Below are 15555 nucleotides of genomic sequence, written 5' to 3'. Positions count from 1 at the left end.
ATAACTACCACCTGTGTCCTCACAAGCATTTTAATGTTTCAAGTCACCCGAGTTTCAAATATGTTCTCTTCTGTAGGAAGTAACATAATTCTTTCACCTTTTTCCTACTGACTTTCAAAATATGTGATATGCTCCACCATTCCCTTTCACACCAGCCCACACCTGCTTTCAGTCACTGGTGGCTGCTCACGTTCACTTTACCCTGTGTTCCCGTGACTTGAACAGAGAAGTGCCTGTTTTGACTTGTGCCTCGGTTTCGCTATTCAAGGCAGGGCTTGTCAATGAATTACCTGGGTCTCACCTGTATAAACAGGTACTGCGGTGCAGTGTACCCCAGAACACGGGCCCCATCCTCTTCCTCACGTGTCCTGTCTTCCTCACATACTGATGATGTGTCTGCCACATAAGCATCTGAGCCTGAGATTCTGTAATTTGGGGTCACTATTAAATTATATTGTCCCTGAACAGGTTGTTGTTTTGGTTTTTGCTTCTTTTGAGATTATGCTACTTCACCATCAGAATTATTCCAATTGTTTTCTGGACTCTAGGTTTTCTACCATTGTTGGCATTAAAATTGAATGAGAATTTCTAACAAAAAGCTGCCTAAGCCTAATTAAAAAGGGAAAAGCTTAGTTTCCAGTTTGCTGTTCACAAATGTTCTCATCTTGCTGGCTTTTCCAGAACTGTGTTGCTGACCAATTCTTGGTACTGGCCCCATTTCCCAGCTCTTTGGCCCTACTTGATTCTGGTATTCTAAAGATGAATGCATTTTCCTGGTATAGCGATTTTAATAGCAAACACTTACAGATTCTTTGGCTAAATAAGAAACCATCAAGGAAAAAATAAGGTTAGACACCCTAAAGCTTAAATATGTTCAGGAATGGATTGAATGACCAGAATTGAACCTTCTCCTACATTTGCTTTATTTAGATCTAACTGTGTCTTCCTTGCTACTTACTTTAATTCTCCAAACACATGTTTTGAACCTTGTATGCCACCACACTATAAAATGGAAATGTATCAACTTAAAATATCACTCGGCTTAAGTATATTTTTATAGTCATTTCACAACTTAGGAAACTTCTCAAAACAAATATGAATACAAAAAGTATTTTAACTTTTACCAAAAAGCTTAAAATTGTGTTGAGTATATTGACTTAAAAAAAATGTCCTCTCTCCAAAAATAATCATCAAACCACCATGTTTAAATGACACGTTACATCAGGTGGATTTGATATTTTCAGAGGATTATACCCCCAAACTACAGGAAATACATTTTTTTTCAAGTCCACATGGAACATTTTCCAGGTCAGACCATATGTTAGGCCATAAAACAAGCCTCCATACATTTAAGACTGAAATAATTTCAAGCATCTTCTCTGACTACATCAGTATGAAGCTAGAAATCAAGTACAAGAAAAAAATGAACACCCAAACCTAAGGAGTCTAAATAACATGCTCCTAAACAGTGAATGGGTAACAATAAGACCAAGGAAGTAATCCAGATATAACTTGAGACAAATGAAAATAACACAACCACCACCAATCTTGAAAGTAGTCCTGAGAGAAATCCATAGCAATACTGGCCTGCCTCAAGAAACAAAGAAAGGACAGCAAACTCACAGTTATCAACAACCACACCTAAAACAAAAGCAAATTAAGAGGACAGCTAGATCAGGAGTGAACCATAGAAATGAAGATCACGTGGAGGATTAGCAACAGGGGAGTGGGAAAAGGAGAAGGGGGGAGAAGGTACAGAAAATAAGTAGCATAGACAGTAGATAGAAAATAGATAGGGGGGAGGGCAAGAATAGTAGGGGAAATACAGAATCTAAAGAACTTGAGACACGTGTTCATGAACTAAAGGGGGGAATGGTGGGGGAGGGGTATGCAGGGTGGAGGGGAATGGGGGGAATAGAACAAATGTAATGGCATAATCAATAAAAAATGTTAAAAAAATAATAATAATAGCTAAAAAAAAGAAAGAAAATCTCAAATTAACAGTCTACACCTAAAGGAACTAGAAAGAGAACAATAAAGTTCAAAGTGAGTAGAAGGAAGAAAATACTAAAGATCACAGCAGAAATAAATAAGAATCTAAAAAACCAACAGAGAAGACCAATGAAACCAAGATCTACTTCTTTGAGAAGATAAACTTAAGAGCAATAAACCTTTAATCAAACTCATCAAGAAAAAAAAGTATAAATAAAATCCTAGAAAATATAAGCTCCCAAGATTGAATCAAGAGAAAACAGAAAATCTGAACAGACCAATTACAAACAACGAAATTGAAGCAATACCCAAAACACTCCTAATAAACAAAAGTCAATGACTGAATGGCTTCACAGGTGAATTTTACCAGATGTTAAAAGAACTAATACCTATCCTCCAGTTGCAAGAGGAGGGAAGACTCTCAAGCTCATTTTATGAGGATAGTATCCTGACTGCAAAACCAGGTAAAGACATTACAAAGAAAGAAAATTATACGCCAATATCCCTAATGTACATATATGCAAAAATCCTCAACAAAACACTAACAAACCAAATTCAGCAATACATTAAAAAGATTACACACCATGATCAAGTGGGATTTATTTCTAGGGTGCAAGGATGGCTGAACATCTGCAAATCAACTAATGTGGCACACTGCATAAACAAAAGGAAGAATAACAATCATATGACCATATCAATAGATGCAGAAAAACATTTGACAAAATCCAGCACCCATTTATGATAAAAACTCTTAGCAAAGTGGGAACAGGGGGAACATATCTCAACATAATAAAGCTACATATAACAAGTCCACAGATATCATACTCAACAGGGAAAAACATGTTTCCCTGAAGATCAGGAACAAGATGGGATGTCTGCTTTCACCACACCTACTCCACATAGTACAGGACGTCTTAGCCTCAGCAATCAGAGAAAAAGAAAATAAAAGGTATCTAAATCAGAAAGAAAGAAGTGAAACTCATTATCTAAAGACATGATACTGTACACAGAGAATCCTAATTTCCACCAACAAGCTACTAGAACTGATAAATGAATTCAGTAAAGTAGCAGGATACAAAACAAACACAGAAACCAATTGCATTATCATATACCTAAAATTAACTATAGCAAAGGGAAACTAAGAAAACAATCCCACTTACAACTGCACCAAAAAACAAAACAAATACCTAAGAATAAATTTAACCAATGAGATAAAAGACCTGTACTTGAAAAATTATAAGACCTTGAAGAAAGAAATTGAAGAAGATACTAATAAATGGAAGCATATACCATGCTCATGGATAAAGAGGATTAATATCATTAAACCGTCCAAGGCAATTTATATATTCAACACAATTCCTATCAAGATACCAATGGTATTTTTCACAGAACTAGAACAAATCCAAAAATTTGTATGGGAACACAAAAGATTTGCATAGCAACAGCAATCTTGAAAAAGAACAAAGTCCAAGGAATCATACCACCTAATATGAAACTATATTACAAGGCCACAGTTATGAAAACATGGTTTCTCAAAAGACATGAGTTCTTTTACTGCTATACCAAGTTACTAGAAATTTGTTAACATTTAGCTGAAAACTAGAAGCACCCATCTCTCTAGTGAAAAAATATTAGGGAGCCTTATTTCCTGGCCAACAATCAGATGCCAAAAATGTCTGCCAAAAATTCATGAGTTTTAAGTTATTAAAAAAAGTTATTCCATTTTAAACTATATTGAATTTTTAAAAAGACTATTTTTAGAGAGAGGGGAAGGGAAGGAGAAAGAGAGGAAGAGAAACATCAATGTGTGGTTGCCTCTCATGTGCCCCGACCTGAGGACCTGGCCTGCAGTCCAGGCATGTGCCCTGACTGGGAACCGAACCAACAACCCTTAGGTTTGCAGGCTGGCACTCAATCTACCAAGCCACACCAGCCAGGGCAAATATATTGAATTTTTAAGATGCTGTAGTAGAAGTACATGATAGTCAATTTAAAAAGTGTAATCAACTTTTTTTAGACAATGAATTTTTTAAATTATGGCAATGGGAATTTAAATATTTGCATGGACAGTGTCAGTGGGTTTTTTTTCCTTCAAATGTCACTTTTTTCCCCTAATGTTACTAGTTGGGAAAGAGTTGAAACCCTCATTAGAAACTCAAATTCTTAATTTTAGTTCTTTAGAGCTAGAGAGCTAGATTAGTCCTTGAATAAAATCAGATCTGTAAAAAGGGCCTTGTTTCAATAGGATCTCACTAGACTGGAACTTGTAAAAATATTTTAATTCTTGCCCTTCATGTTATTAAGGAAAAATAAAATTCTAAAATATTTTAGAAAGTATGAATAGAACAACTGTAATGGCATAATCAATAAAATTAAAATTAAAAAAAGAAAGTATGAATAGCAAAGATTAAAGAAATTTGCTGTCTTTGACCAGCACACATATATAAACTCAAATGTCATGAAGAGAAAAGCTGTTGAACCTAGTTAAAATTATTCCCATCTCTACCCATTTATATATGCACCCTTAATAACCACTCCTATTTATTCAATATTTTAACATTTTAATTCCCCAAAGTGTAAAGTTCAAGAGCAATGCTTGGCATGGTATTTGTCCGTACCAATTAGGCGGTACTTTGTCCTGTCAGATTTACACACTGTCCTTTCAATGAAACTGTAAATTCACTGAGAGTAAAACCCTTTTTCTATCCTGGCACCTTAACAGAGTTTCACATATAATGCAATGCTGATAATGGCTATGACGGGTACAGACTAGTGGGTAAGTTTAAGAATCAATTTAATTTAATCTTAAGCTGTAAAGAATAGTCAACCTTTGAAACAAACTCAAATGACACCGAGTCCTGGACACAAGGGTCCATGGCCCGGGTCCAAAAGCAACACCAACAACAGCCAACTGAAGCCAATGATGGACTGAAACTCACATGGTTTGGCCACCAACTCTGGCTAGTTTCCTGTGTCTGAAACCTGGCCCCAGAAGACACATCAGTGAAAAGATGTATGCACAATTTTTAAAGCCATTTTTAAAGAAGCAAAGCTTAAGATGTTAAGAGGTGGGGGAAAGGTGCCTCACACCCTAAGCATCCACTTGCTGGAACCACACGCACTTGCTCTCAGCAGACAAAAGGCCTTTGCTGGGTGGGCTAGTTCTGCTACCTCCAGGGCTCATATTGCTTTGAGTTCTAGAACCCTGAGAAACACTGAGATCCCACTATAAAAGGAAGATAACCACAACATTTAAGGAAGATTCCAGTCACATTATAAATGTGACTTCTTAGAAACACATTTATAGTCATTATATTAACAAATCCTTTACAGGTGAGAGATGGGTTTTGGTAAATTCGTCCTCAAGCCAGCCCTTCCCCGACATTCAGTCAGTCATTCTGCATTTATCACACATCTACAAGAAGACAAGCCCCATGTTAGGCAAATAAAGTGTCGTTCTCATCTTCAAGAAACACAGTTGCTTTCATTCTACAAATGTACAGCTGAATCAATGCCATTAACCTACTCGTATTTCACAAGATAGAGCATGAGAGAAACAATTTTTTTTTTGCTGTGATCTTGGTCAGCATTCTGTACCCGGTGGACATGCTGTTCTTTCTTCGCATTCAAACACCACCAACGCCTCTTTTAGTTTTAACTTTATTTGGCAAAGCAGCACTGCATAAACTGTTCAGTAACTAGGACACAGCTTACGCAGCATGTTAAATTCATATACATTGTCAGCAGCAAATTAGAACAGAAGAAACGATACTGAGCTACAAGTCTCCTATAATTTTTAAAGAGAAAAAGGAAGAACTACATCAGTTATGTCCAATCTGAACTGCTGAACATTAAGGGACATCACCTTCCATCTTCTTGAAGTTTAATATTTACAATTGCTTAGTTTTAAGGTAACAAAGCAGCTGATTGTATCTACAACATGCTATTCTATGACACCACATCAAAAGCTTTAAAAAGGAAGCTCATCTCTATTTTCTTAGTAGCATCTAACAGACATCCAAAAATCAAGAATCTTAACTGGTGAATGGGGTGTTATACATAAAAGCAATCTGAAAAATTAACATTGGAACAGAATTAAGTGTCTAGAAAAAGAAAAACCTCTCCTCCAAATCAATTCATAAACGAAGTTTTCCATTGTGCAGAACCCTTCCATTTAATATTTTAAAGTAAAAGTGGGCACATTAAAGAACAAGTGTATACTTTGTATCCTTTCTCTACCAATTCGGCTTTTCTGCCTCTTTGAAGAATTAAAAACCCTATAAAAACCACACATTTTCATGCTGAAAATAATAGTGTAACAAAGTCCAAAACAAGCTGTGATGCTGTTGGTTTTGAAAAGCTCTGAGGACTGAGATGAGCAATCCACTGTAATATTATATACTGGTCAAGCTGACGTTGCTTTTACAGTTCGTCCCTGGGGGAAGAAAAGAGAAATATGTAAATAGGAGTCACATACTGCAAGACTTGGCTTTCTAATAGTTTAGATACAATGGTTAAATCCATAAAAAACAAACAAACAAACAAAAACAAAACCCACTAATCCCCAAGCAATATATTATTTAAAAAAAAAAAAAGCAAATGGTCTCAAGTCCAAGCAAAAATGGAAATCAGCCATTTCGAACATCTCTCATGCTAATCCAGAATGAAGTATGAAACCCACAGGGTCTGAATTCTTCTCTTTTAAATTCTAAAGATAACTTTCTTCCTTCAAGACCAAAAATTCAGAGAAATTACTTTTAGATCTAGAATCTTGCTAATACTGTTTATTATAAAATGATGATTTGAATATTTAAGAATTCAAATAAATTTTTACAGTTTCAGTCACAAAATTGGACAAAAATTTAGCCTTTTGCTTAGAGTATCTATTAGCAATTGTTGAGTGGGTCAATCTCAACCCAAACTCTTTGGGAGAAAAAGCACTGTTGGTAGGTATAATACAGCTGTCAGCTGATTTCAGAAGGCAGCTTTATTAGCTCCAAAGGAAACTGTGCCCTCAGCCAGGTGTAGCGCTGTACCAGCAACTGCCAGTGGGAGGAAGGAAGGAACAGAAATGCAATCTCCAATAAACGGTGTGGTAGGTAAATTACACCTCAGTAAAGCTGTTAAAAGTGAAAAAATAAAGCTGAAAAGCCTAAGAGCTTCATATCTGAGGGTAACCTGAGTGACAAAAACACTGTTAAACACTCAGGTACTTCAGGGGCTAAAAAACTTGGATGTTTGCAACAAATCTCAAATGATTCAGGAAAAAAAATATTACATATATGAATACACAGAGAGGGAAGAAGCAAAAATGGAAAAATGTTAATTATTGGTAACTCTAGATGAAGAGATTCAGTTCTTTGTACTGTTCTTACAATTGTTCTGTAATAAAAAGATTTTTTAAAGTTGTTAAAATAAACTCGAAAGAAAGGTAAATAAAGAGCTAAAATATCCCAGGTAAGTGGTGAATTAAGGGATTATCAAACCATATGTTTTTTTAAATTAAATTTTGTAAATTGACCAAGAGAATATTTTTAAAAATTACTTCTCCCATAAGCTACCTTCATCATACAGTATCTATTCATACTTAACATATTTTTCTAAATGTGTAAGTACTACATTTCTCATAGAATAGCTTTTACTTAAAATCATGCATTAAAATATTTATGAGCACTTGCAAAGTGCTCTACTCATCAATTAAATTCACTTGTGCTTTTTGTATATGAATTGAAGATGCTATTATTGTTTTTAAAATAATTTACCACATTTTATTTACCTATTGCAAGGCATTAAGGATATCGTAAGTAAGTACCCTTATTGCCCAACAACATAATACAACATTTCCAAATATCCTTTCCATTTAGAAAAAAAATTAAAGAAAAAGGATAAAAGCTCTCAACAAACTGGGTATAGAGGGAACGTACCTCAACATAATAAAGGCCACATATGACAAGCCCACAGCTAACATCATACTCAACGGTGAAAAGCTGAAAGCTTTTCCTCTAAGATCAGGAACAAGACAAGGATGCCCACTCTTGCCACTTTTATTCAACATAGTACTGGAAATCCTAGCCAGAGCAATTAGGCAAGAAAAAGAAATAAAAGGCATCAAAATCGGAAAAGAAGAAATAAAACTGTCTCTTTTTGCAGATGACATGTTATATACAGAAAACCCTAAAGACTCCACCAAAAAAAAAAATGTTAGAATAAACTAATTCAATAAAGTTGCAGGATACAAAATCAATATACAAAAACCAGTTATGTTTCTATACACTAATAATGAACTATCAGAAAAAGAAATTAAGAAAACAACCCCATTTACAATTGCATCAAAAAAATTAAAATACTTAGGAATGAATTTAACCAATGAGGTGAAAGATCTATACACTGAAAACTGAAAGATAATAATAAAAGATATTGAAGAAAACAAAAATAAATGGAAATATATTCTATACTCATGGATTGAAGGAATTAATATTGTTAAAATATTCATGGTACTCAAAGCAATCTACTGATCCAATATAAATCCCATAATTTCAACAGCATTTTTCACGAAAATAAAACAAACACTCCTAAAATTTGTATAGAAACACAAAAACCCTAGAGCAATGATATTAGAAGTATATGCTGGAGACATCACACTTCCTGATTTCAAACTATATTACAAAGCTACAGTTATCACAACAGTATGGTATTAGCATAAAACACACAGATCAATGGAACAGACTAGAAAGCTCAAAAAATAAACCCACACATACATGGTCAATTAATTAAAAAGCCAAGAATACACAATGGAAAAACAATAGTATCTTCAATAAATGGTGCTGGGAAAACTGGATAGCCACATGAAAACAAATGAAACTGGACTCCTGTCTTACACCATACACACAAAAAATTCAACTTGAAATGAATAAAAGGCTTGAATATAGAACCTGAAACCATAAAACTAAATGTATTGTGGTAATCATTCTGCAACATAAACATATATTGAAGTATTATCTTATACACTTAAAACCAACACAATGCTGTAGACTCAATTATATCTTAATAAAACTAGAAAATCATATTGTATTAAAAAAAGTTTAATGATGTGAGCGATGTTGATGACAGTTTATGAAATGAAAAAATATTACAAAATAATATGAATGTATAGTCCAAGGATCACAAAAAAGATGTATACATATAGATAAAAAGAGTAAAAAAAAAAAATTACCAAATATTGAATAGTGGTTATCTCTGGGTTCTGGGATTATGAGTGATTTTTACTTTATTCTTTGCACTTTTTTCTGTTTTGATAATGCATATGCATTACATTGGTATCAGTAACAGTATTGTTGAAAATGAATAGAAGGAAATGTATAGCACTAAAATGAAAAAAAATTCAAGCTTACAAACCTGCAGTTTGACATTTGGATGCCAAGGAAACCAAAAATTTGCTGCCTGTGCATGTATAACCCTGTCACATCCTAAGACTCTAAAATCTGTATAATTTTTATATTATTAATTTTTCCTAGTGTTCAAAATTCTGCATCATATCTTTTTCTGACTTACACATGTAGATCATTTATAATAGTAAGTAGTGAGTCCTAAATTTCTAGAAAATCTCTTTAAAATTGCCATATATGGGCTAAATATTTTCATTAGGTTAACAAGTACATACATTTATTACTTTGCTATAAAATATATAATCATGCACAATTTAATTATTTGTTAGGTTAATAATTCTAAGCTTCTAACATTTAGTATTATATCCTAACATTTAGTATTATATATTCTTTGTCAAAAACAAATAAACAGATGTACTACCACAAAACAATAACTAAAATCTATTAATGTTTTTCAGGATTTTTTTGAGGTAATAAAAGCTTTGCACAAAGCATCATGAGACATTAAAAGAATTTCAAAGCAACAGAATATATGCCTGCCTTTAAGGATGCACAAGTCACAATGTTATAACATAGGTAAAGAAATTTAAAAGGGACAATACAGAACAACATGGAACACTCGCTCAGTTGGATACCCTAGGACCTATACGTCAATCTTAGACAAGGCCAATCGATTCATGACATCCTATTCATGCGTGCATGGCACTTTAAGAAGACTGATAAAATGCGTATGGAATGAGAACCCTGAAACATTCCTCAGTTTCACAAACCAGTGGTTAACTTATTCCATGGACTCTTATGACTATTAAAAACAAAAATAAAACTTACTGGAAGATTAACAAAATATTGTTCCTATACATATAAAGTATACTTATGTAAAATAACATAAAAATTCAAGAGTATTAAGAGTTTGTGAAGCAACTAATACACCTACTACACACCCTTGGTCATGAATGTAACACCACAGAGTCTAGGTCTATGGCCTATACAGCTGGCATTCTCTCCTCTGCTGTTAATCCACCACAGCACAAGTGACATTTTCCCAGGCATAAGGACACATAAACTGACATTCAGGTTTAGTGCTTTATGTGGCCATAGAATTTGACATGCCCACTTAATTCTCTTTTTATCTAAATAGTTTCTATCACATCTCCTAGGCAAATCCTAGAGCTCATACTCTCACAGTGCTCCAACTAGCTCTGAATTCCTCCATGAGAGGAGGAGGGAAAGCTGCTGAAAAACAAGAGAAGGGTTATAAGAGAGTACCAGGATGAGTTGTTAAAAGTTAATGCCAAAGAAAATCTGAAGGAACAGAAATCATCTAGCCTGGCAGCAATCTAAGGAGCTTCATAGATGACGACTCCGAAATGTGGGATGGGCACTTAGAAAATCTTAAGAGGCTTTTTAACCACATTCTATCCTTATTGTAATCACCGCCTTAATTCAGGCCACTGTCATTTCGCCCCTGACTTGCTAAGGACCTCCTGTTACTGACTCCAATTTTGTCCCTTTCCAACCTCGCCTGCATCGCAGCCAGTCTTTCTGAAATGGAACTCTGACCATTGCCTGGCTTCAACCCTTCAGCTGCTCTCCACCGCCTTCAAGGCGGAGTCTAAACATACCACACTCAACAGCAGCGATTTTCAGCTGGCAAGCCACAGAATGGCTAAAACATGCAGTGCCAGACTATTTAGTCAGGAGCACTGAACTCTTTTCCCTTAGATACCTATCCGTTGTGAATAAAACAATAGCTATCCATTGTGAATAAAACAAAATTATACCTAATTTTTTGTCAGATTGTCAGAAAACATATTCTTTGGTGTGTCGCAGAACTTTAGTGATTAGTTTGTGTGTACCATGAGATGAAAAGGGATGAAAATCACTGCTCTATATATATATCTCGGAGATATTACAGGTTCAGGTTCAGGTCCAGACAACGGCAATAAAGCATGTATCACAATAAAGCGAGTCACATGAACTTGTTCTCCCAGTGCATATAATAGTTCTGTTTATACTGTAGTCTATAAAGTGTATAATAGCAGTATGTCTAAAAATAATGTACATGCTTTAATTTACAAATATCTTACTGCTAACAAATGCTAACTACCACTGGGCCTTCAGCAAGTCATAATCTTTTTGCTGGTAGAGGGTCTTGCCTCAGTGCTGATGACCACTACCTGGTTACAGTGGTGGGTGTTGAAGGCTGAACTGGTCGTGGCAACTTCTCAAAATAAGAACAACGAAGTTTCCAGATCAACTGACTCTTCGTTTCACGAACATTTTCTCTGTAGCATGTGATGCCGTTCGAAAGCATTTTACCCACAGAACTTATGAAAATTGGCTTCGATCCTCTCTAACCCTGGCGCTACTTCATCAATCAACTAAGTGCATGTGATACTCCAAATCCTTGTTGACATTTCAACAATCTGCACAGCATCTTCACCAGTAGATTCCATCTCAGGAAACTAGTCTTCACTCATCCATAAAAAGCAACTCCTAACCCATTGAAGTTTTGTCATGAGATTGCAGCAATTCAGTCACATCTTCAGGCTCCACTATTAATTCTAGTTCTCTTGCTACTTCCACAGCTGGAGTTACTTCTTCCATTGAAGAATCGAACCCCTCAAAGTCATTCACAAGAGTTGGAATCAACTTCTCCCAAATTCCTGTTATGTGACATTTTGACCTCTTCCCATGAATCTTGTTCTTAATAGCATCTAGAATTGTGACTCCTTTCCAGGTTTATAATGAACTTTGCCCAGACCCAGCAGAGGAATCACTATCTATGGCAGCTATCGCCTCACAAAATGCATTTCTTTCTTTTTTTTGAAATCCTTACACGAGGACATTGTTTTTTAGAGAGTGAGAAAGGGGGAGAGAGAGAGAATCATCAATGTCAGAGAGTGAAACATCCATTTGGTGCCTTCTGGTATACGTCCGACTGGGAATCGAACCCACAACGTAGGCATGAGCCCTGACTGAGAATCAAACCCACCACCTTTCTGTCTATGGTATGATGCTCCAACTGAGCCACTAGCCAGGGCACAAAATGTATTTCTTAAACAATAAGGCTTGAAAGTCAAAATTACTCCTTAAGCTGCAGAATGGATGTTATGTTAACAGGCATAAAAACAGTATCAATCTGTTACATTCTCATCAGAGCTCGAGTGACCAGAGGCATTGTCAGTGACCAGTAATATTCTGATAGGAATCCTTTTTTCTGAGCAGTCGGTCTCAACAGTAGGCTTAAAATATTCAACAAACCACGTTGTAAACAGACATGCTGTCATCCAGGCTTCGTCATTCCACTTACGGAGCACAGGCAGAGTAGACTTAGCAGAATTATTAATGGTCCCAGGGTTTTCTGAATGGTACATGAGCTCTGACTTCAACTTAGGCACCAGCTGCATCAGCCCCTGACGAGAGAGCCAGCCTGTCCTTTGAAGCTTTGAAGCAAGGCATGCATTTTTCCTCTCCAGCCATGAAAGGCTTAGGTGGCATCATCTTCCAATGTGAGGAAGGTTGTTTAGGCTACACTGCAAACCTCTTGTTTACTGCAGCCACCTTCTTTATCCCAGCCAGTCCTTCTGGATAACTTGCTGTAGCTTCTACATCAACACTTGTTGCTTCACCGTGCACTTTCATGTTATGGAGATGGCTTCTTCCCTTAAACATCATAAACCAACATCTACTAGCTTCAAACTTCTTTTAAAGCAACTTCCTCACCTGTCTCAGACTTCAGAGAATTGAAGAGTTAGAAACTTCCCCTGGATTAGGCTTTGGCTTAAGAGACTAAGCCCAAGTCTCTTGACTTTGTTGAGAGTCTCTTGACTCTTGTTGTGGCTAGTTTGTTCTTTAATATACAGACCACTAAAACTTTCTGCACATCAGCAACAGACTGTTTTACTTTCTTATCATTTGTGTTTACCGGAGTAGCACTTTTAATTTCCTTCCAGAACTTTTCCTTTGCATTCACAACTTGATTAACTGTTGGCACAAAAAGCCTAGCTTTTGGCCTGTCTCAGCTTTTGACATGCATTCTTCACTAAGCTTGATCATTTCTAGTTTTTGATTTAAAGTGAGAGGTATGCGACTCTTCCTTTCACTTGAACACTAAGAGGCCATTGCAGGGTTATTAAATAACCTAATTTCCATATTCATGTGTTTCAAGGTCTGGGAGAGATGGGGGAAGAGCCAATTGGTGGAGCAGTCAGAACACACCCAGCAGTTAGTGATTAAGTCAATCATTTTATAAGAATGTGGCTCGTGGTGCCCCAAAACAATGATAATAGCAACATCAAAAATCACAGATCACCATAATAAATATATTGTAGTAATAATGAAAAAGTCTGAAGTAGTTTGAGAATTATTGAAATCTGATACAAAGACACAAAGTGGGCAAATGTTGTTGGAAAATGGCACTGAGAACTTGACTTGACCCAGGGTTGCCAAAAACGTTCATTTTGTAAAAACACACAGTATCTGCAGAGTGCAATAAAGTGAATCACAATAAAACAAAGTATGTCTGTAACTGTCTGTTTGTCTTGGTCTTTGGAATTTTCTGTATCTCCCCCATGACTGTAAGTTCCACAAGAATGGTCAGTTTCACAGTCACAGCTGTGTATTCCTGAACTTGTACGGTGCCTGGCGTTCTGGGTACAAATATACTTATTAAATTAATAAATGTATTAAGAATGTCTTCAAACTTAAAATATTTAACAAAACAAATTATCCTTGGTGTCTCTAGTCCCTGGGTAACCAACTTCCTTTAGTGGTTTCCCATAACATTTCCTGTATTTCTTAGAATAGTCCGTTCATTAAAATCAATTCAAAATCTTGGTTGAATATTTCTGTTTCCTGCCTGGGCCCTGACTGATGGTTTAGGAACACAAATAGAAATAGCAGATTAGTGGTTTCTTAGGATTTTAAGTTAACTGTTGATGTTTTACCCTTTCAAACATTCTATTTTCTATCAATTTTTTAAAAATATAGCACTTAATTTCTTTTCCAATCTGTTTCATCTTTATATTCTTTAAACTTATATCCTTTAAATTCAAGGTTTACAATTAAGTAACTGATTATATTTGTGATTATAACTACATCTTTGGTTGTAAGAAAATGTACTTGAACAAACAAAATTTAACTTAAAAAAAAAAAAGTCCTCCCAGTACAAAAGAAAAGTTTCCAGTGATGAATATATGTCAAAATTGCTCCATGGTTTAAAAAGCTGAAGGCCAGAAAGAAAACCAAGTATATATACATTGAAATGTTTGGTACTCAACTGAATAATTACCTATAATTTTAAAATTATTCTAATACATATTCTAAATTTAATATAGTTTAATTTCATCAGGAGCGAATACAGGTATTGTGGAACCTAAAGCTTATACAATGGGGGGAGGCGAAACCTCTTTGTGAAGAGGGAAAAAAAGAAAACTAAGAACAAGACTATTCACATAATATTAGGTCAGGAAGGACCCTAAGCAAGTACGGGCCCTGAAGCTTAAGTTTCATGAGCTTTATTAAAATCCACTTCTGGTATCAAAACAAAGTCCATTTTTTCTTTCATTAAATTATAGGCAGAATGCTCAATACTGACACTTATTGTTTACATTAATAAAAAAAAATTTTAAACTTAGAAATGAAACTCTGAACTCTTACTTGACGTCAGATCTCAGTGATGTGTCTGCCCCTTTACAGTGACACCCGTACAGCTGTGTGACCGTGTGACCGTGCTAGCGCCGAGTGAAGGGAGGGTGTCATTGGCTGTTAATAACAACAGGATTCTGACAAGACTGATAGCTTTTTAATTTTCTTAAAGAAGTAGCTGTACTCCAGATTAGAATTCAAAGAAAACAACTTTATAACTATATTAGATGAAGAATAAAATGCAATTCCTAGTAAGATATCCCAGAAATGACCAATCACTTCAACAATCAGAATTTAGTTAAAAGTAAAAATCAGTTTTGAACAAACTGATTTACATTCATTACAATTAATTTATTCCAAAACAAAATCTTTGCATTAAAACATTCATTCAGAAACAAAATTGGGAGATCTATTAAATTACAATCACCATGTTAATTATTAAGAAAATAATTATCTTAAAATAAATACCTCTGTCAAATAAAAATAGGTTCTAAAACAAGGAAACTGTAAAAGCCTTTCTTATTTTGGC

The 15555-nt window shown here is 35.3% G+C and overlaps 2 protein-coding genes across 4 annotated transcripts in view; one reads left to right on the top strand and one right to left on the bottom strand.

Annotated features, from left to right (window-relative positions):
• The window catches only part of LRP11 (LDL receptor related protein 11), a 49463-nt gene extending 35298 nt beyond the window's left edge, over positions 1-14165 (top strand). The window contains exon 7 of the mRNA XM_053663459.1: positions 11966-14165. Within this exon, the coding sequence (XP_053519434.1) occupies positions 11966-12054 (89 nt within the window). The 3' untranslated portion in view covers positions 12055-14165. The remainder of the gene's footprint in view (positions 1-11965) is intronic.
• Positions 5637-15555, bottom strand: part of PCMT1 (protein-L-isoaspartate (D-aspartate) O-methyltransferase) — a 49715-nt gene continuing 39796 nt past the window's right edge. For 2 of the 3 annotated variants that reach the window (XM_037156806.2, XM_037156805.2), the window contains exon 8: positions 5637-6427. Coding sequence is in view for 2 of the 3 variants with exons in the window: in XM_037156805.2 (XP_037012700.1) it covers positions 6415-6427 (13 nt within the window). In the remaining variant the exon portion in view is untranslated. Of the gene's footprint in view, positions 6428-7916; positions 8061-15555 lie in introns of all 3 variants that reach the window. The other variant, XM_053663460.1, reaches the window with a different exon arrangement.

The sequence above is a fragment of the Artibeus jamaicensis genome, unplaced genomic scaffold, assembly GCF_021234435.1.
Source record: "Artibeus jamaicensis isolate MK-2021 breed Jamaican fruit bat unplaced genomic scaffold, CSHL_Jam_final contig_3176, whole genome shotgun sequence".
NCBI lineage: Eukaryota > Metazoa > Chordata > Mammalia > Chiroptera > Phyllostomidae > Artibeus > Artibeus jamaicensis.
The sequence above is the reverse complement of the archived record's forward strand: the minus strand, read 5'-3'. Positions and strand labels throughout refer to the sequence as shown.